General features: G+C 44.4%; 1 protein-coding gene across 5 annotated transcripts in view; it reads left to right on the top strand.

Annotated features, from left to right (window-relative positions):
* Positions 1-9,245: 9,245 nt before the first annotated feature.
* ST7 (suppression of tumorigenicity 7) overlaps positions 9,246-20,890 on the top strand; it is a 294,315-nt gene continuing 282,670 nt past the window's right edge. The window contains exon 1 of one of the 5 annotated variants that reach the window (XM_055147437.1): positions 9,246-9,524. In XM_055147437.1, the coding sequence (XP_055003412.1) occupies positions 9,374-9,524 (151 nt within the window). In that variant the 5' untranslated portion in view covers positions 9,246-9,373. The remainder of the gene's footprint in view (positions 9,525-20,890) is intronic. The other 4 variants (XM_055147168.1, XM_055147250.1, XM_055147191.1 and 1 more) reach the window with 4 other exon arrangements.

A 20,890-nucleotide genomic window follows, 5' to 3' on the forward strand; every position in this document is an offset into this window, starting at 1 on the left:
AATAACTTGACTGGCGTGGGCAAGCACATTACTTAATGTGGGCCTGAAATGTACTTCAAGATGAAATTAATTTGATTTTTCTTTCTTTATTTTAGATTAGGTTTCCACATAGGCCAAATATACTAAATGATTTTGAAATGTATGTTTTGATTTGTGCATAGTATAGTATAGGCTTGACTATAGGCTTGCATATTAGAAAAGCTAGCAATATGAAAATGTAACCAATAAAGTAACCAATAGTTGATTTATCTTGTTAAAGAGTGGAATTAATTTCAAAAGTTAATGAATAAATCTTCCTTGTCAATAAAAACATTTAACTTTATATCACAATTGCTATATTTTTCTTAATTTATTTCTAATTCTGTAACACTAACCTGATTTCTGAGTTTTTTCAAGACTGCATTTTTTTTTTAGTGGATAAATATAATTTTATCAGGAGCCTGGACATATGTGTATATGAATTTGACATTTGAAGCCAAACCCGCCATATAATTTGATATACACATAGTATGTAAATATGCAGGATATTATTTTGGTGCTTAGCTTAGAATTATTTTATATGATGATTAACATGAGGGTTGCAAAAATTTGAAATCATATGCTTTTTTTTTTTTTGCAAAGAACTGTTGAGATGTGATTGTGGCTCGTGAATTCTAGTCAGTCATCAACCCCAAACATGCAATTGATTTTAAAATGAAATAATAAAATTTTTGTGACTGATGATATTTTTATACATATGGAAAATTTCAGATGATAGATTTTTATTTTATTATTTATTTATTTTTGATTAAATCACCGTGAGATACATTTACAAAGCTTTCATGATTGAGTTTCAGTCATTCACCAGTCATTCAGTCATTCATCCCTCCACCAGTTACATTTTCCACCACCATTGCTCCCAGTATCCCTCAGGCCACCCTACCCCGCAATTCCACCTTCTGCCTCCGTGCCTTCTTACTCTCTTTCTAGTTTGTGGCATTATGGTTTGCAATATAGATACTGAGAGGCCATCAGGTTTGGTCCTTAGTCTACTTTCAGCAAACATCTCCCATCCTGAGCAATCCCTCCAACCATCATTGACTTGTTGACTTAGTGGTCCCTTCTCAATACCAACTGCCTTCTCCTCCAACACATCAGGCAGGCTTCCAAACTGAGGAGCAATCCTCTTGATCTTGTCTCTACTCTCCTTGGGTGTTAATCTCATATTATGTTATTTTATATTCCACAGATGAGTGCAGTCATATCTGTTCCTCTCTTTTTGTCTCATTTCACTCAGCATGATATTCTCCATGTCCATCCACTTATAAGCAAATTTCATGACTTAGATGATAGATTTTTTTTTTCAGTATGATTGAAAATGTTGCCAGGCTCTGCCGTGCGGGCAAGATACTCTCCATAGCTTACCGAACTCTCTGGGAGGGGCGGAGGAATCGAACCCGGGTCAGTCACGTGCAAGGCAAATGCCCTGCCGCTGTGCTATGTACTGGAGTGATAGCACAGTGGGTAGAGCATTTTACTTGCACACAGCTGACCTGGGTTCAATTCCTTCGTCCCTCTCGGAGAGCACGGCATGCTACCGAAAGTATCCCGCCCGCATAGCAGAGCCTGGCAAGCTACCTGTGGCATATTCGATTTGCCAAAAACAGTAACAACAAGTCTCACAATGGAGATGTTACTGATGCCCGCTCGAGCAAATCGATGAACAATGGGATGACAGTGCTTGAAAATGTTACAATTAGTGCCTGAGTTTGGTTATCAAGCATTTACAAGAAGTATTCTCTTCCCCTTTCTATATTACAAAAAGAGCAAAGGAAAAACTAGCCCATCTTTGATAATCTTCTCAATAGTGAAGATACTGAGTACCATAGTAAAGAACAAAGAGAACAAATGAAGTGTTCCATTACCATTACCACTTTTGTTTGGTTAGCTTAGGAAAGAAAGGATTAGAGAACTTCAGAAGGGTTCTAGTAAATAGTTCCGACCTTATTTTGATTGTGTACAGATCTTTCGGTTTTGTTCCATTTTTAAAAAATTCTCAGGACTGAAAAAATAGCTCAAGATGTTGAGAGCATTCAAAGCAGGTTTCACAGGTGGGAGACCTGGGTTTGATTTCTCGCATCATGTGGTCCTCAAGTACCAGAGAGAGCACTCTCTCTCTCTCTCTCTCTCTCTCTCTCTTTTATTAGTAAGTCACCGTGAGGGTACAGTTACAAATTTACACATTTTCGTGCTTGTGTTTCCGTCATACAATGTTCAAGAACCCATCCCTCCACCAGTGCCCATTCTCCACCACCGATGAACCCAGTATCCTTCCCACCCACCCCCAATGCCATCCCCATCCTCCCAGCCCCTCCCCTGTGTCAGGGCATTTCCTCTTGTTCTCTCTCTCCTTTTGGGTGTTGTAGAAACCTATTTTATTTCTTATTTTATTTACTTATTTATCTTTCAGTTTTGGGCCCACACTCAGTAGTTCTGAGGACTACACAACGCTGGGATTGTCCCCTGTATGCAAAGCACACACTGCAGTTTTTTGAGCCACTTGACAGAACTGCAAAGAGACTTACTTTTTCTTTTTCTTTAAAAATGTGGAATGATCTGAAGCAGGTCTTTGAGGGGTGAAGTTAAGGTGAGTGTGCCTTCAGATTCTTTATTCAAGGTACTGATTCTTTTTTTTTTTTTTTAGCATTCTTGCTATCAGAATGATTATGTGTATCAGTCAACCTTATTTAATTAAAATGACTGGTTTTGTCAACAATGAGGATGCAAGGAACATCACTAGTGTGGACATGTCCATAAAAGGTTGCACCTGGAAATAAATTATTGTTATTATTTTTTAGGTAGGGGATAAGTGGCAAATGTGATTATAATTTCTTTTATGGCTCTTTTGGTGAGGGCTGCACCCCACCATGCTCAGGGATTACTTCTGGATTTGTGCTCAGACCTTATTCCTAGCAGGGCTCAGAGGATTATATGAGGTGCTGGGGGTTGAACGTGAGTCTGCTGCATGCAAGGCCAGTGCCCTGTCCACTGTGCTATCTCTCCAGTTCTCCTTACGTAGTTTCTAAACCTGCTCATCATGAATCCTTCACTACCACTTCATGCTAGAGATATATTCTTTTCAAACATAGAATTTTGTCTTGAGGACATTCTACCCAGATCTTTTGCTATCTGAATCATCTTTTCAACCATCAGTGTTTGGTTGAATTACATATCTTCAGTATTCTATGAGAAAGTATATCTAATCTTGTAGAAATTACAAAATGATAAATTTCCTGGGACATTTTAAAATTTTCTTTATTCTCCCCCACCCCCCGCTATTTTTTTTTTTGGTTTTGGGGTCACAAGCAGTGATGCTCAGGGATTATCCTGGCTCTGCACTCAGAAATTACTCCTGCTCAGCGTCCAATGGGACACCAGGGATTGAACCCTGGAGTCCGTGTACAAGGCACATGCCCTACCTGTTGTACTATCTCTCCAGCCCCTTTCTCTTTCTTTTATTCTTTTGCTTATCGGTTCACAAAAATACACTTGATTGCATTATCACTTCTTCAGTTCTAGGCAAGTCACTAAAATATTAACCACTTAGGTGGCAACTGTTATTCACAAACTTCTGATATTGAATTCATAAATGCAATTATGAGCATGGGAGATACTTTAAAATTTTAAATGAGAAACAAAGTCAGACGTTATTTTTAAATCTAAATATTATAGGGGTTCTGAAGATTGTTTAGAAACTATATTTTAGAGCATAGAGAGACAGTTTAGAGGTTAAGGTCCTTGCATAGGACCAGCTCCACTTCCACCACTGGCACCTCATACAGTCCTCTTAGCATCAAGAGGAGTAAGCCCTGAGTAACGTCAGGTGTGGCCCCCAAACAAACCCCTAAACAAAAATAATTTAAACTTAAAATGAAAAATAAAACTAAAGATAACAGTCAGTATATGTACATATGTCCAAACATCACTTTCAAAACCAAAAACGGATAAACTAGAGAGACAGGTTGTGATTCTGTTGTAGGATGCATGCCTGACATTTGTGAGGCCCTCGGTTCAAAAACCAGAACTGAAAAAAAATAAAGTAAAAAGAAACAATGAAGATATATATATATATTTTAAAAAATATTTTATTTTTATGAAGTTGTTCACAATAATTGATTACATTCAATAATCCAACACTAATCATACTACATTACACTTTCTCAACACCATGTTTAGGATTATTCTACCCCAATCCCCAAAGCCTGTCCCCAACACAGTACCTAAATAGTTTATTTTGTATTGCTATTATATATAATCTGCTAAATATGATCAAAAAATGTTTCCTTAGAGGAAAGTGTGTGAAGATTGTTGTATCACCCTGAAGCTAGTAAGCCCTCATATAGACAATGAAATGTCATGTGGCTGTGGGGATTCTAAATTTTTTATTTTATTTATTTATTTATTTATTTTTTAAATTTAAATTTTATTGAATCACCATGTGGAGGGTTACAAAGTTCTCAGGATTATGTCAGTTATACAGTACTCAAACACCCTTCCCTTCACCCGTGCCCATATTCCATCACCAACCACCCCATTATACCTCCCGCCCCCTCCCGCCCCCCCAGTCCCCGCCCTTGTAAGTGATAAGTTTCACTTCGTTTACGCTTTATCTTGGTTACAGTCCATGTTCAATGAAGATATATTTTAAGGAACTTAAAAAAATTTATTTTGGGGCCACACCCTAGGGGATTGGCTCTGGGGTTGCTCCTGGCTATACTTTGGGACTATGTAGTCCTGGATATGAAACCTGGGTTTCCCTCATGAAAAGCACATGCTCTACTCCTTTCAGCTACTCGCTGCCCCTTTAAAGAACTCTTAAAGTTCTTTCCTAGCATATTAGTTTTTATTCATTTCAGTATCTGCTTCAGAGGTATGAATTAAATATTTTAAGTATATTATTTATTTATTTATTGCTTTTTGGGTTACACCCGGCGATGCTCAAGGGTTACTCCTGGCTCTGCACTCAGGAATTACTCCTGGTGATGCTCAGGAGACCATATGGGATGCTGGGAATTGAACCTGGCCACATGCAAGGCAAAATGCCCTTCTTGCTGTACTACCACTTCAGTCCCAAGTATATTATTTTTTGTAAAATGTAAGCTTCGAAATTTGAACTGAAGTAATTGATTTTTTTCCTTTGTACAATATTCAGGATTCACTAAGCGTGTCTGATGTGCTAAATTTCTACTAGGATATAAGAAGATAACAAAAACACACAAACAAATTACTTAGACTTGTGCCAAACATTCTTGTTATGGATCTCACAGAATCTTCCCAACAACAGTTTGACATAGATACCAGGGTAGTCCGTTATACAGAGGAAGAAACTTTCTAGAAAATCTCAACAAGCAGGTAGTTAGTGAATGGCAGGGTTAGGAATAGAGTCTGTCCCTTATTTTCTCTCTCCAAGCCTCTATCCTAATAACCCACCCTAAATTTTCTGCTTTGCTACATCTCAGGAAATGGTGAACTCTGGGTACAGAAGGGAGCTGGAGTCACCATGGAGGTGGCATTTTAAATGCATCTCTACTAAGTTGTTATCCGTTGAGGCAGGAAGAGGGATATACAGGGAACACTAGAGGCAAGCTCTGTGGAGCAGTTCTCAGAAATTGTTAAAGGGATGGCAGACATGTTCATCAAAAATGCTGGCGACACTCATTTGTGGAATAGAAAGAAACAGAATGGGAGACTTACACCCAAGAATAGTAGGGGTGAATATCAGGAGCATTGCTCCACGGTTTGGAAGCCGGCTTCACATGCTAGGGGAAAAGGCAGCTCAGATAGAGAAGGGACCACCAAGTATGGGTGCTTGGAGGGCCCGCTTGGGAGGGGAGATGTGTGCTGAAAGTAGACTATAGACTGAATGATAGCAATTCAATACCTCTATTGCAAACCACAACACCCATAAGGAGAGACAGCGAAAGGGAATGCCCTGCCACAGAGGCAGGGCTGGGGAGGGGGGTGGGAGAGGGGGGTGGGGTGGGAGTGGTGGGATGGATACTGGGATCACTGGTGGTGGAGAATGGGCACTGGTGGAGGGATGGGTACTTGATCATTGTATGACTGAAATGTAAGCACGAAAGTTTGTAAGTCTGTGACTGTAACCCATGGTGATTCATAAAAAAGAAATAATGATTAAAATTAAAAAGTGCTGGTGACACGCGTGAAAGGGGTAGAATGTGAGGCAACACGGGTTGGTGGGAATGCCCTGCAAAGACTCTGTGAACCATCTTGAGTTTATCCAGTATAAAGGATTTTAAGCAGGGTATCTTATCAGATTTATTCTTTAAGAAGTTAATTCTGGTAGAGAAGTGAGAATAAAGATGGGTGGAGAGAGTATGTGGTGATGGAGATGATGACGATGACAGCAGTGATGGTGGTGGCGGTGGTGGTGTGTCAAAGTAAAAGTCTGAAATCCCCGCTGCCTTGTCCTCGGAGAGATGACTGGGTGGTGGAGATGACAAACAGGTGAAGAATCTGAAATAGAGAGAAGTGACAGTTTCTAGTTGTATCTTTAAATTGTGTCTGGTTGAATGTAGATAGGACGGAAGGTAAGAGAGGGATCTATGTAGGATGATCTTCAGATTTCTGAATCAGGAAGCTAAAAGTGGGGTGTCAGTGCCTTGGTGGAACTCTAGAAGGAGGAAAGTATGGAGGTGAGGAAGAAATGAACCGTGGATGTGGTCGAGTTGGCCTGGCTGTGGGCCATCCCACGGGGAGGTGGTCAAGAGATGATTAGGGATGTAATTATTTATGAATGGTCCCACTTCAGAGCCATTTTGACCTTCACTTCACCCTGCGGCTCTCCCAATCTCTAAGGTTCTGTCAACCCTCCCTTCTATGTCTTTAATTGCCGTTTACGTAATTTTGTGGTTGGTTCTTTGGATTACTGTGTGCAATGCTAAGTAACTGAAACCTAAGTGTTTCTGCCGTCTTTGAAAACCAGAATCTCTTTCAACACCACTCCTCACAGAGCCCAAAGTCACAGGAGCTCCCAAGAGATCACACCCCCTCTGTTGGGGGTTCAAGTGCAAAGACACATTTTTATTTTTGTTTATTTATTTATTTTATTTTATTTTATTTTTTTTGCTTTTTGGGTCACACCCGGCAATGCACAGGGGTTACTCCTGGCTCTGCACTCAGGAATCACTCCTGGCGGTGCTCAGGGGACCATATGGGATTCTGGGAATCAAACCTGGGTCAGCCGCATGTAAGGCAAACGCTCTACCCACTGTGCTATTGCTCCAGCCCCATAAAGACACATTTTTAATCCCCACCTCCATTTGTCGTTGCATCCCGCAAAAAGTCAAGGGGAACCAGGCACCACAATGCTTCTTTCAAGTAGGCAATTCTATTGCAGAGACCCTTAATCATTACATAAAATAGATGGCTCATGTTGTTTCAATCTATTGAGAATTCAGATATCCTTGTTAGATACAAAAGTTGCTGCTGGCATTAATTTGAAAAAAATATTCTACCTCTGTATTCATTGCATCTCTATTTACAATTACCAAGATAAGGAAACAAACTGAGATGAATGAGGTATATTAACACAATGGAATATCATGCAGCTATGAGATGAAATCTTGCAATTGGAATAGCATGGATGAAACTGGAGGAGTTTCTGCATTAGTCAGAAAGAGAAAGATACAAATGACTTTATTCATATATGGACTGTCAAGAAAGCAACAAAACAGGCCAAACTAAACCTTGGTTCCTCACTGCAAGTTACTGGAATAGGAGGCAAAAGTAAATAGTGGGTGCGATTATGGGTGGAAGAGGGGAAGTGAGTGGGGAGAAAGGCAATTGGGACTTTGGTGGCGGGCAGATATTAGAGAGCTATGAACCTATAGACGAGTGTGAGTCGATATTACCTCAATAAACAATTACCTCTCATGAAAACAAACTGGTGGAGGGCCAGGGAGATAGCACAGCGGGTACTGTACAGGGGGTACTGTACTGACTGTACTGGCTTTGTACTGACCCAGGGTTGATCTCCTGCACAGCATATGATGCCCCGAGTACGGCCAGGAGGGATTTCTGAGCACAGAGCTAGAAGTAAGCCCTGAACACCACCGGGGGTGCCCCAAACCTTCACCCAAAAAGACCAATTTATAATTATGAAAAACGATTAAAAACTGTGCAAGTCAGTTTCTGACATCCTGCCTGTCACTACAGTAGCAGATCAGATGCATGGAGAAAGCAGCGCCGGCATCTGTGAGAGTTTTCTTTTATGTATACCATCAGACGCTCCGCCGTGAGAAAAGTTGGCGTAAAACACTCTGTGGAGTGCTCAGAACTCTAAAAATAGCTTGGCTGTAGATTGGAAAACCACAAGGACTTCCTTACCATTGATACCAACAAAGAGAAATTTTGGGGAGAAAACGTTTCCCAATTTTTATCTGATCAAGAAAATATTGAATTGCGTACGGACCAAAAAAAAAAAAAAGAAAAGAAAAGTTGGAAATGTACTTTTTTGGTTAAACACTGCCATTTCAAAATTATACCAAAATCATCCCAGGGAATGCGTTATAAATGTGTGCATAACACACACATACACACACACACACACACACACACACACACGCACACGCACACGCACGCACCGCCACGATCATCTTCAAAACCGGATCAACTTTCCAGCTGTCACGGTCGCTTTGGAAACCCCAGCGAGGCTTCCAGGACGCGCATCTCCAGGGAGGGCGCGTGTGGGCCCCCGCACCTGCTCCCCGGGTGGGCTCCCTTCGGGCCTACGACCCAGATCACATCTTCCTTTCCTTAGTGGCCCCGACTTGCTTTCTCCCGAGCCTGACTCTGGAGGAGGGGACCCGGCGGGGCGGGGGGTGTGCTCGGAGTGTAGACCACAAGCCCGCAGGGCAGCCCCCGCTCCCTCTCCGGGCCCCCCCCCCCCACCGACCCGACGTGGGGAACCGACTTCTAGCCCGCCCTTTCGGCGAGGACCTGCGTGCGGGCCGCGGCCTCGGTTTCCCTTCCTCCGCGCCGAGCCGGACCGACGGTGGCGGTCCCCGTCCGGGCCGCTCCCCTCGGGGCCCGGCGCTGGACCGGGCATGGGAGCGCGAGGGGGCCGCGGCCACGTGACCGCGCCACCCCGGCCGCGGGCAGCGAGTGGGCCAGCAGCGCTTTTGCACGGGGAGCAGCAGGCCCGCGCGCCCGTCCCCGCCGCGCCCGCGTCGTCCCGGGCGGCCAGGCGGGCTCCGGGCGGGGGGGCGCCCGGGCGGCGGCGGCGGCGGCGGCGAGCAGCGCCCCGGGGCGGGGGTGAATCATCCCGGCCGACGCCGAGCGCCGCGGCCGCCCCGCGCAGCAGCGCCGAAACATGGCTGAAGCGGGCACGGGCTTCCTGGAGCAGCTCAAGTCCTGCATAGTTTGGTCGTGGACCTATCTCTGGACCGTGTGGTTCTTCGTCGTGCTCTTCCTCGTCTACGTCTTGCGGGTGCCCTTGAAGATCAACGACAACCTGAGCACAGGTACCCGGGCCCCGCGCGGGCGCCCGCCCGTCCGCCCGCCCCTCCCCCCGGCCCCGGAAAGTTAGTGCAACTCGCGCGGGCCCGCCGGGGGCGGGAGTGGGGGTGGGGGGTGGGGAGCCGACGGGGGCCCGCGGGCGCGCGCGCGCGAACGAGCGCGCGGGGACGCGCCCCCGGACGCCGACGGCCGCTCGGCTCGGCCCGGGGGGCGGCCCGTGGCCTTCCCGCAGGCCGGCGGCCCAGCGCGCGGGGACGAGCGCTGGCGGGAGCCGCGCCGCTCAGCCGCCGCCGCCGCCGCCGCCGCCGCCGGGTGGGTGGCCGAGGGCGACGGGTGGCAGGGCGCACAACCCCCATCGCGGTGTCCCGCGGGGTCCCCCGACGGCCCCGCCGCGCCCGACGCAGCTCCCAGTCACCCCCTCGGGGCCGCGGGTGCGGAGCGTCCCAAGCGGAGTGCGACTGGGGGTGGGGTGGGGGGAGAGGTCGCGGGCGCGGGCGCCCTCTTGGGGTACTGTCAGGGGTGCCCAGCCAGGGATGCACTTCCTGACCCCCCAAAAACGAGGGGTCCCCCCGCCGTGGTGGATCGAGTCCTACCCCTCTATATTCTCCTTGGGTCCTCATTGGGCGCCCCCCTTGGTACTTGCCCACCCACCTTCGGAGTCGGTGCAAAGCCCACCCCCACCGCTCCGAGGAGGAGCTCGGATTCCTGCAGGCCAGGGGGAGCCCCGAAGGCCCCCCGGGGGACTTGGGGAGACGTGTCGGGTTAGCGAGGCACCGGAAGGAGAAGACGGCACGTCTTCTGCAGTTTATGGGGATTCTTAATCATCGCCACCCCCGCCACCCCCCACCCAGTCCCTTGTTCCCAGTCCCCTACCGCACGGGGTCAGGAGGAACTAACTCACCGGTCACGTCCAGGGTCTTAGGTTTAGGCCGCAGGTGTGCACGCAGAAGAAGGTGATGAGCGGCGGGTCCCAACCCGCGCGGCCTGCGGGCCCGGGGACTGGAGGAGGAAGAGCCCCGAGATCCAGCAGCCCCAGGAGCAGTGCGGATTCGACTCGGGCAGGCCTTGGTGTGGTTGGCCTGCGGGGAGGGCTGCCGTCCTGGGCGTCCTGGACATCTGCTCCCCGGAGGGTGGGAAGCTGCAGATGTCTCTCCCACTGGGCCAGCGGCTGGAGTTACCGGGCGAAAACGGGGAGGTGTGCTCCTGGCACCTGGACACGGAGCGCTTGTGCCAGCGCCTTTGGCAGCACCTGCAGGGGGGACCCTGTGAACAACTGGGCTTCTGGAGGACCACGCGGTGGAAACGGGCTAGGCGGGCTGACCCTCGGCAGACGCAGCGTTGGAGGGCTGCTGGGACTCTTTTTTTCTCCCGGGAGGCTGGACTCCTGTTCGATGCTCATTGCAGTCTTAGAAAGAGGGTCGGAGGAGAAGGAAGAACAGGGAGAACTTTCACCTCTCTCGGGGTGAGACGGTGGGCGTGGCTCGTGTGTCTTGGGCATCAGCTTTGGGGCCTGCAGTTACAAGAAACCACCCCGGGACAAGTGAAGGTTTTCAAAAACAGACAGTGGCAGACATCAGAAGCTCAAGGCCCGCCTCTCCTTTGAAATAAACGGGAGATGTTCTAAGTAGGAAAATCGCCCAAGATGGCTATCGGTGAATTTCCCCCACTTTTCCTTGCTCCCGCTCCCCTCCTCCTGCAGGTTTTGCTACTTGGGATTTTGCTGGGAAGTTCCCCATCCCCCGCAGGGCCAGGCACTGCTGTCCAGTGGGGGAGCTGGCTCCAGCGCCATCTAAATGTGCTCTAATGGGCCTCATTAGTCTGTGGCTGAGCCCTGCGGTGCATGCTCTTCCCAGGCCCTTGCTGGAGAGGCTGCAGACTCCAGAGCTGTTTTTAGGAGCCTGTGTGGTACCCGCCTTCCTCAGGGGAGCTGAGGCCAGGGCAGGTGAGGTAGCCATTCCTGACACAGGTCCAGTGCTGCATTTAAAAGGTTGTGGGATCTATATCTATAGCTCCACCTATCTATTTATCTATATATGTATATATATATTAAATGTGCTGCAGTTGTTTTGGACATGTACTCATCATGTTCTTAGTCTCTTGGTCTCCGGTAGCAACTTTCATATCGATGTCTTAACAGGATCACGTTTTGTGCTGAATGTGCCTCATCTGATACGGTTTTTTAATTTCTCAAATGCCTCCTGATGTGACAAGGGCTGTGATAGGGGAAGAGTCTGTAAAAAGTTTGTAAAACTGAAGCTAAGTAAAAAAATGTACAACCTGGGTCCAGTGGTCACTGGCTCTGGCAGGGATGTCTCTTGAATGAGCCTTGAAGGATAAACAGAATTCCGAGGTTGTGAGTTGGGGATTCAAGTAGGGTGAGGTTTTTCCGCCCCCAAGACTGGAAGGTGTGAAGTAGGTGCAGATGAAGACTCAGGGTATGGCAAGTGGTATAGAGTCATGCACAATGAAATGTTTGCAGCTCTGAGTTTTTCAAGTTAAGTTTACCATTAAAGTTGTTTTTTTTTTCTTTTTGGGTCACACTCAGCGATGCACAGGGGTCACTCCTGGCTCTGCACTCAGGAATTACCCCTGGCAGTACTCAGGGGACCATATGGGATGCTGGGAATCGAACCCGGGTTGGCCGTGTGCAAGGCAAGCGCCCTACCTGCTGTGCTGTCACTCCAGCCCCCATTAAAGTTTTTTTTTTTTTCTGGTGTGACTACCTGCCCATTTGTTCTACTTTTCTCATTTTCCTTTTGCCCAACCTTCATTCTAGGTGCATATTTTGTCTAACTATTCTGAGAAAACTTCACCTGGAATTTGTAGTGAAAAGTAAATTCTCGGGAAGTTGAGCTCCTGGGATGCCCCGGCCTCTTGACACCACCAACCGTGACCCTCAGCAATTTGATAAAGACGAGAGAAAGAAAACATATTAGGAGTAACACACCTTGGTTAGATTATTAATTGATTATTGTTTTCTGGGGTGCAGGGGAGGTCACACCAGTTGATGCTCAGTGGCTACTGTCAGCCTGGTGCTTCGGGGACCGTATGGTGCTGGGAATTGAACCAGGGATCCCTGCATATGAAGCATTTTTTCAGTCTTTTTAACTGTCTTCGTGGTCACTGATGATTAATGTTTAATGTTTGCCCTTAAATTGGATAGGAGAGTGTAAAAACAGTTCTACTCATAACTGAACTAAAAAAATGAACTTCAAACAACATCTAGAAAAAAAAAACCCAATTGTATTGTTAATTGACAGCGTTTGAGTCAGTTAATATCCTGAAGCACTGCTTTTCCAAAAAGGAAAGAAAATTAGGCATAGATAGTAGTGGTCATGCAGGAAATTATTCAGGAGAAACAATAAAACACATATGTGTTTTTGACCATCCTTTGTGATATTCAGGGCTTACTTCCGGCTCTGTGTTCAGGGATTAACTCCTGGAAGTACTCATGGGCCCATATGGAGTGCCAGGGATCGAACCCAGGCTGTCTGCATGCAAGGCAAGTTCTTTCCCCCTCTACTATCTTGCCAACCCCATAAAACACACTATCAAAAAAAAAAGTACCATAATTTGCTTTATACTATATAATTAATAGGCACTTTGAAATTTTTAGATGCTGAATTTAAAACTTTGTTTGATAACTTTTTCTTAAAACATGCATCTTTGCCTTTTTTTTATCCTAGCAAATTAAAGGTTTTCTACTTAAGTTCTTTCCTTACAAGCACTGTAGCAGTGTAGCACTGTCATCCCATTGTTCATCGATTTGCTCGAGTGGGCACCAGTAGCATCTCCATTGCGAGACTTGTTGTTACTGTTTTTGGCATATCAAATACGCCACGGGTAGCTTGCCAGGCTCTGCCGTGTGGACGTGATACCTCGGTAGCTTGCCGGGCTCTCCAAGAGGGATGGAGGAATCGAACCTGGGTTTCAAAGATCTTTGAATTTCTGTTGCATTCATTCTTTCTCTCTCCCTCGTATTTTTTTGTTCTGGGGCCACACTTGGGTCCCGCTGGCTCTGTGCTGGAAGGCTCCTCTTGGCGGTTATGGGGCACCATCAAACCTGAACCTCATGTATTCAGAACATGCACTCGGCTCATTGAGATAGCTCTGCCTCTGGCTGTTTCTCTCTTTTAAAAATGACTTGAGAGGCTGGAGCAATAGCACAGCGGGTAGGGCTTTTGCCTTGCACGCGGCCGACCCGGGTTCCATCCCCGGCATCCCATATGGTTCCCCCAGCACCACCAGGGGTAATTCCTGAGTGCAAAGCCAGGAGTAAACCCTGAGCATTGCTGGGTGTCACCCAAAAAGAAATAAAAAAGACCTGAATATCTTGCTTAGACTGTAGCAGTGTAGCACTGTCATCCCGTTGTTCGTCGATTTGTTCGATCAGGCACCAGTAATGTCTCCATTGTGAGACTTGTTGTTACTGTTTTTGGCATATCGAATATGCCATGGGTAACAATGTATTATTACTTTTTCTAAAAACTATTTTATTTCTGCTGGAAGACAAATGTAATAGTCTGACCTAGTCTGACCGAGGTTACTATTAACCATTTATTGGTATGTGTTAATGTAACTATACATGCAGAATTCTGACATTGAACTGAAATAACACATAACTTTGAGTGCAGCTCCATTTTGAGTATTTTCATTTTGGAAATAGTTGTTCTAAATTTAGTGGACACTCTCCACCACCTCACCAGTGTGGTAGCATTTTGCTTAGTTCTTTTCCTCTTGCTAGGTATTTTGTTTAAAAAGTTGTTCTCATCTGTAAAACCCACCTAGCTTACTAGGACCCGGTGAATGTTGCTGTACGATCTTTTCAAACCAGAGTTTGTCCATTTCTCATGGTGATATTATTTTCTGAGAGTAATTTGATAATCTTTTACCTTGCATGAGTTATAGTTGTGTGTTTATGGATTATATCCCATGTATGTGTCTCTCTGTACACGTTTTATGGCTTCTAAAGATTCTAGTTATTTTCCAGTATAGTTCATGGCACACAGTATGTTTTTACCATTCACCAGTTGCAGCCTCTCCAAATCGTTTCCTCCTTAGTGTGTTGGGATTGCAGTAGTGAAATGGACCAATCTTTCCTGGGTATGTGCCTCATCCAAGTTTTCAGCTTTTGATTAACATGGTAGCCACCACACAAGGAAGTGCTATGATGGGTCTAATTGACGACCGTCCAATTTACGAACATGTTGAATTTTACTTGATTTTGGTTTTTCCCCAGCGGTGCTTGGGGGCTACTCCCTGCTCGTTGCCTGGGGTTTGCTCTGAAAGGTGGAGGCGTTGGAGGACCGTGCAGGGGCAGGGACTGAACCCAGGACTCCCTCTGCAAAGCCGTGTGCTACATTCCTGCACAGTCTCTCCAACCCCAACGGAATAATTTTCTGCTTTTCCAGTTTAGGGTGTATATTCCATACTTTGCAGTTATCTTTACTTTTTTTTGCTGGAAATATTTCTCTCTACTGTTAATGAAACAATGTGATGCTTTTTTTTTTTTTTTTAAATTTTATTGAATCACCATGTGGAGGGTTACATAGTTCTCAGGATTATGTCGGTTATACAGTTCTCAAACACCCTTCACTTCACCAGTGCCCATCTTCCATCACCAACCCCCCCAGTATACCTGCCGCCCCCTCCCACCTCCCCAGTCCCAACCCTTGCACATGATATGTTTCACTTCGTTTACGCCTTATTTCGATTACATTCCATGTTTCAACACACAACTCACTACCGTTGTTGGGGTTTCCCCCAAAAAAGAAAAGCAGTCCTATTGCCAAGGAGGCATTTGATAGTTCTCCATTGCTAAGAATATAGAGATATTAAGTCCCGCTGTTTGTTACATAGTTTTTCTTTTTCCCCCTTGCCCCGCGCCACCGAGTTCACGCCTGTTTTAGTAATCGCCACGCTGCCTGACAAGGGAAAAAAAAACCGAAAAGGATGGTTATTTCCCGTCATCAGCAGGCGTGGGGCTCTGGCTTAGTTGATAGATTTGTAGAGTATCTGCAAGCAGTCGCTGGAACCGACGGTCAATGTGATGCTTTTTAAATTTTTCTAGGACCCTCTACTCCCTTACATGTACAATGTAACTTTAGGTCCCTTAATTTTCTTTAAAAAATATATATTTCTAGGATTCTCTTTATTGTCTTAGAATACGTTTTGTTGGGTGTAGAACCAAAGCAATACACAGACTTAATGAATGTAAATGAATCTAATTGCTACTTTTTTCCTGGTTGAGGGTACACACCCAGAATTGCTTGGGTTACTCCTAGCTCTGAATTTAGGAGTTACTCCTGGTGGGCTGGAAGGGACCATTTGGGATGCCAGGGATCAAATCTGGATCATCCATGTGCTGGGCAAGAGCCCTGCCTTCTGTATTATTGCTCCAGCCCCTACAATTCTTAAGTGAGTTAGAATCACATAGAATTCAGATTTTCTGTGGCTTCTTTTAGTGACTTTCCATCTCCCTGAAAAAAATCCACATTGCATTACCGTGGTTTATAAAGTCTGATATTCTGACCTCTTCTTACCCCTCTCCTCTGAACTTTCACCCCTCTTCTTGAGTTTACCATCTGGAATGTTGTTTTTCTTATTTTTAAACATGTGTAGCTTGTCCCTGCCCTAGGGCTTTGAATTAGCTGTGCTTTCTACCCAAAATAATTTCTTACTTGATTTTCTTTCCATCTCCCACCCTTCCTTCCTTCCTTCCTTCCTTCCTTCCTTCCTTCCTTCCTTCCTTCCTTCCTTCCTTCCTTCCTTCCTTCCTTCCTCTTTCTCTTTCTTTCTTTCTTTCTTTCTTTCTTTCTTTCTTTCTTTCTTTCTTTCTTTCTTTCTTTCTTTCTTTCTTTCTTTCTTTCTTTCTTTCTTTCTTCCTTTCTTCCTTTCTTTCTTTCTTTCTTTCTTTCTTTCTTTCTTTCTTTCTTTCTTTCTTTCTTTCTTTCTTTCTTTCTTTCTTTCTTTCTTTCTTTCTTTCTTTCTTTCTTTCTCCTTCCTTCTTTCTTCCTCTCTTTCCTTCTTTCTCTCTTTTTTTATCTCTTCTTTTTTTTTCTTTTAAATGTTTTTGGGTCACATCCTGTGATGCTCAAGGGCTACTCCTGACTTTGCTCAGGAATCATTCCTGGCAAGCTCAGGAGACCATATGGGTTGCCAAGAATCAAACCTGGGTCAGCCTTGTGCAAGACAAATACCATACTGCTATACTATTTTTCCAGCCTCTCCTAGTCGATTTTTGCTCATTCTTCTTAGTAATCTTACCTCTGCGAACAGTACTTTCCCTCACGACCCAATCTAAACCACCTATCCTGTCACTCACCAGATTCGAATTCCCTGAATAGCACTTAGCCTTGATTATTGTAGCCTTTTCTTTTCTGTTTTGTGTTTTAGGGCCACACCCAGCCGTGTTTTGGGGTGAGTCCTGGCTCAGGGCTGGCTGCGTGGGGAAATCATGTGGTGGGGATGCAGATTCAGGCTCCTACATGCAAAGCTCGTGCTCCAGTTTGTTGCGCTATCTCTCAGCCTCGTTTATTATGCTTCTTGCTTGTGATTTATTTATTCCATTCTCAGAGTTGTCCCCCACTTGACTATAAACTGTCTGATAGGGACCTCCTTATCTTGTTTTGTCTGTCTGTCCTATTTATCTCGGATCTGGAACAGTGAGTGTCTGACACGTTCACTATGCATTTGTTGAATGAATGAAAAATGATGTCAATTGGTTATTGACTCAGTAGTAACACTATCCTCTCGGAAACAATTTTATGATCTAGCATGCAGTTATTTCTTTTATTTGGGGTGTGTGTGGGGGTGGTGGTGCCATCCAGTGAAATGCTTAAGGATTATTTATGGCTCTGCACTCAGGAATTATTCCTTTGCTCCTGGGACTAGCCATATGGGTAGATGGTTAGCCGTAGATTGAACCTGGGCCCGCTGCCTTCAAGGCAAGCCCTACTCTGTGCTATCTCTCCAGCCCCAATTTCTTGTTAGATTTTGAATTGGATTTTCTGGTTTTAAATGAAGAAATGACCCTGGCAGTTCCAAGGGCTAGTGCATATGCTTTGCACAGGGGAGGCCTGACTTTGGCCTTTCATGCCACAGGGCCCCACTGGTCACCACCAGGTCTGGTCCCCAAGCAGAACAAGCCATCAAAAAATGTTACCTGACTTTTAACTGCTGTTCCAAATGTTAATGTTTCAATCCATTCTGGACAGAAGAATTTAAGAAAGATTCTCCTGATTCATACTGTAAACGAAGCTTAACATAAAATGTTAACAAATGTTGATCACATTGGGAACCAGTTTGAATGATACATCTTGGAACGTCAACACTTATGTTAGGATAGAATCTGGGATTCTGCTAATATGGAAAAAGGTCTTGTCTGTGGGTAGGGTAGGATAGGGATGGGATAATAGGACAGGATAATAGAAGAAATATTTGGTGGAGAAGTTTTCTCAACAATTTTGCCAGACATGATGGAACTTAGCAGATACATAATCTAAAGTGATTAGAAATATTTAAGCACAATTTATTTTTAATTTTAAATTATATTATTATTTTTTGTTAGTTTTGGGGCCACACCCAGCAATGCTCAAGGGTTACTCTTGGCCCTGTGTTCAGGAATTACTCCTGGATATTATGGGATGTCAGAGATCAAACCTGAGTTGGCCCATGCAAGGCAAACACCCTATAATATTGCTCTGGCTCTTTAATCACAATTTTAAGCTTATATGTTTGCATATTCTCTCTCTCTAGAAACCCATTCTTTTTTTTTTGGGGTCACACCTGGTGATGCACAGGGGTTACTCCTGGCTCTGCACTCAGGAATTACCCCTGGCCATGCTCAGGGGACTATATGGGATGCTGGGATTTGAACCTGGGTCGGCCGCATGCAAGGCAAATGCCCTACCCACTGTGCTATCTCTCCAGTCCCCCCCATTCTTGAGTTTAATGAGAAACTAGAGTGGAAATAGTTTTAGCAATAGAAATAAATTTATTGCCACTTTGACTGAAATGCTTTCTCATTCAAGCAATATGTATCTATTAAAAGAAATAAGTACCAGATGTGATGAGATGCCATTTGCTGAATTTAAAAATTAGAAGATTAAAAAAAATAAAAAGGATTAATGTAAATTCTGATTTGTTCTCTGTTGGGAAACCTTAGGCAAATTACTGCATAGGACTCTTTCCTCTTTTAGAAGATGAATTTAATAATCTCTATTTTACTTTTTCTGGTGTGCTTGTGGTGCCAGAGATTGAACCCAAAGCCTTACACATGCTAGGCAAGTATCATATCACTGAATCATCTTCCTGGCGACAATAGCCCATTTTAAAATCATATTTTTACTTCAAATGAGATTATATTTAATACGGAGTCCTGAACTTAGCTGAAAAATAACATTGGCAGACTCGAGGGATAGTGCAGTGGGTAGGGTGCTTGCATTGCATGCATCTGACCCAGGTTTGATCCCTGGCGCCCCATACAGTCCTCCCAAGTCCTGCCGGGAGTGATTCCTGAGCTCTGCCAGATGTGGCCCAAAACAAAAAACAAACAAACAAAATGAATTAAAAATTGTATTAGCAATTGTGTTGTGGACTCCTGGTTATTCCAGGTTTTTCACCAACTTGGAGCTATTCTTTGTTGGTTAATTCATAAAAGTACTGGTTCATAAAGTCACAAGTTTGTTTTTCCATTTATTTGGAGAGGCAGGCACCTGTGGAGTGGATGTTGCATTGTTGCTGTAAGTTTGTCTTTGGCCTCAGCATTAACATCAGTTGTGCTCCTTTCAGTTCCTGTAGTCAACAGTTAGCATCTAGCATCCTCTAATGTTCTGAGCTGTGCACTAATGCTTCTGGGTTCGTTTGGCTCCCACTGAGCTGAAGAACAGCAGCAGAAATGTCAGAGGCACAGTCAAAACAGGATCCAGGATAAGTCGGTTGATTGGAACTAGAAAGGGATGGAGAATTAGCCTTCATTGACTTCTTACAGGAACCAGGCACAGTGCTGCCTGCTGTATTATTGGTTGTCAGGCTCCCCGGGTGTGTCCATAGAAGTCTGTTTTGTCTCATAAAATAGCCAGAGTTCTCTTTGTACGTGGGGAATGGAAATAATTCAAAGCAAAATGGGCACTGGTGTCATATGTTGTCCTTTAAAGGAGGCAGTGCAAGAGAACACACAGGGAAATGTGTTTGGATGGGAAAGCAACTGAATTTATGAGTGCCTATGAAAGCGTGGTCACTTTTGGAAGCGACTGTATCCCTTACTATATTCAGAAAAACTTAAGAGCATGAGTTTTGCCTCTTTTTATTTCCACTGTATGGTTATTGCTCTGTGATATGTGTAAAAAACAGGAGCCTGGCGATGTGCTTATAATTAGGCAAAGGGCACTTTTGTGATTTAAGAGTGTAGGATAAGGTTACCCACAAATATTTTTGACTTAAAAAAAATGGAGCCTGAATCTATTAGTTTCTTAATGGTGCATCCCAGCATGCAGGGAACTTGAATATTTTTTTAAAATTTTATTTTTATTATAAACACCATGATTTACAAAATTGTTTAACATACAGTTGTTTTTGGCACTTAGTTTTCCAACACGACCAGCATGACCTTACTTCCACCAATATCCCCATTCTCCCATCCCTAGCTTACCTCCTTAGGCACATAACAAATTTGCTTTATGTTGCTTGTTCCAACAAAACTTTAAGAAATGGAAAATAGAATGATCAGAAAATAAATCAGTAAGAGTCAATTTGTGATTGCTATATAATTTTAACCTGTGTGAGTAAATAAGGAAAATAAAACTTTTAACATAATATAATAAGATGCTTATTCTCATTTACATAAGTAAGTTTTTAACTCTGGAATTTAAAGTATATTGCATTCAATTTCATTTTACATTTGGATCTCATTATGGAAATAACCAGGCCTTACCTGTCATTAAGAAAACTTTTAAAGAAATTCTGTGCTAATATATTTTGGAGTTTACATGAAATAGGTAAGGCTTACTTATGTAAAATCCCCCCCCACACACACTTTATATAAACACTGGTTTGCAAAGTTGTTCATGATGATTTATAATAGGCATTCAGTAAGGAGATCTGGATTTGATCCCCAGCCTTGCCAAATAAATGCCCCCCCACCCCATCCATGGCTTAATTAGGGTATTTAAAAGGCCATCTCAGAATGATGACATTGGTGGGCTTATTTCACCTTACCACCTAAGGCTGTAAAAGAACAGCCTTAGATTCAAAGAGACATTGCTAATACTCAGCATTTGAGGGTGGGTTAATTGACTTATAACCGAAAGACATAGAAAGATCTTTGTAATGTAACAGGGGCAAGAGTTCAAAGACAAGGACGAGTTTCCAT

The sequence above is a fragment of the Sorex araneus genome, chromosome 1, assembly GCF_027595985.1.
Source record: "Sorex araneus isolate mSorAra2 chromosome 1, mSorAra2.pri, whole genome shotgun sequence".
Lineage (NCBI taxonomy): Eukaryota > Metazoa > Chordata > Mammalia > Eulipotyphla > Soricidae > Sorex > Sorex araneus.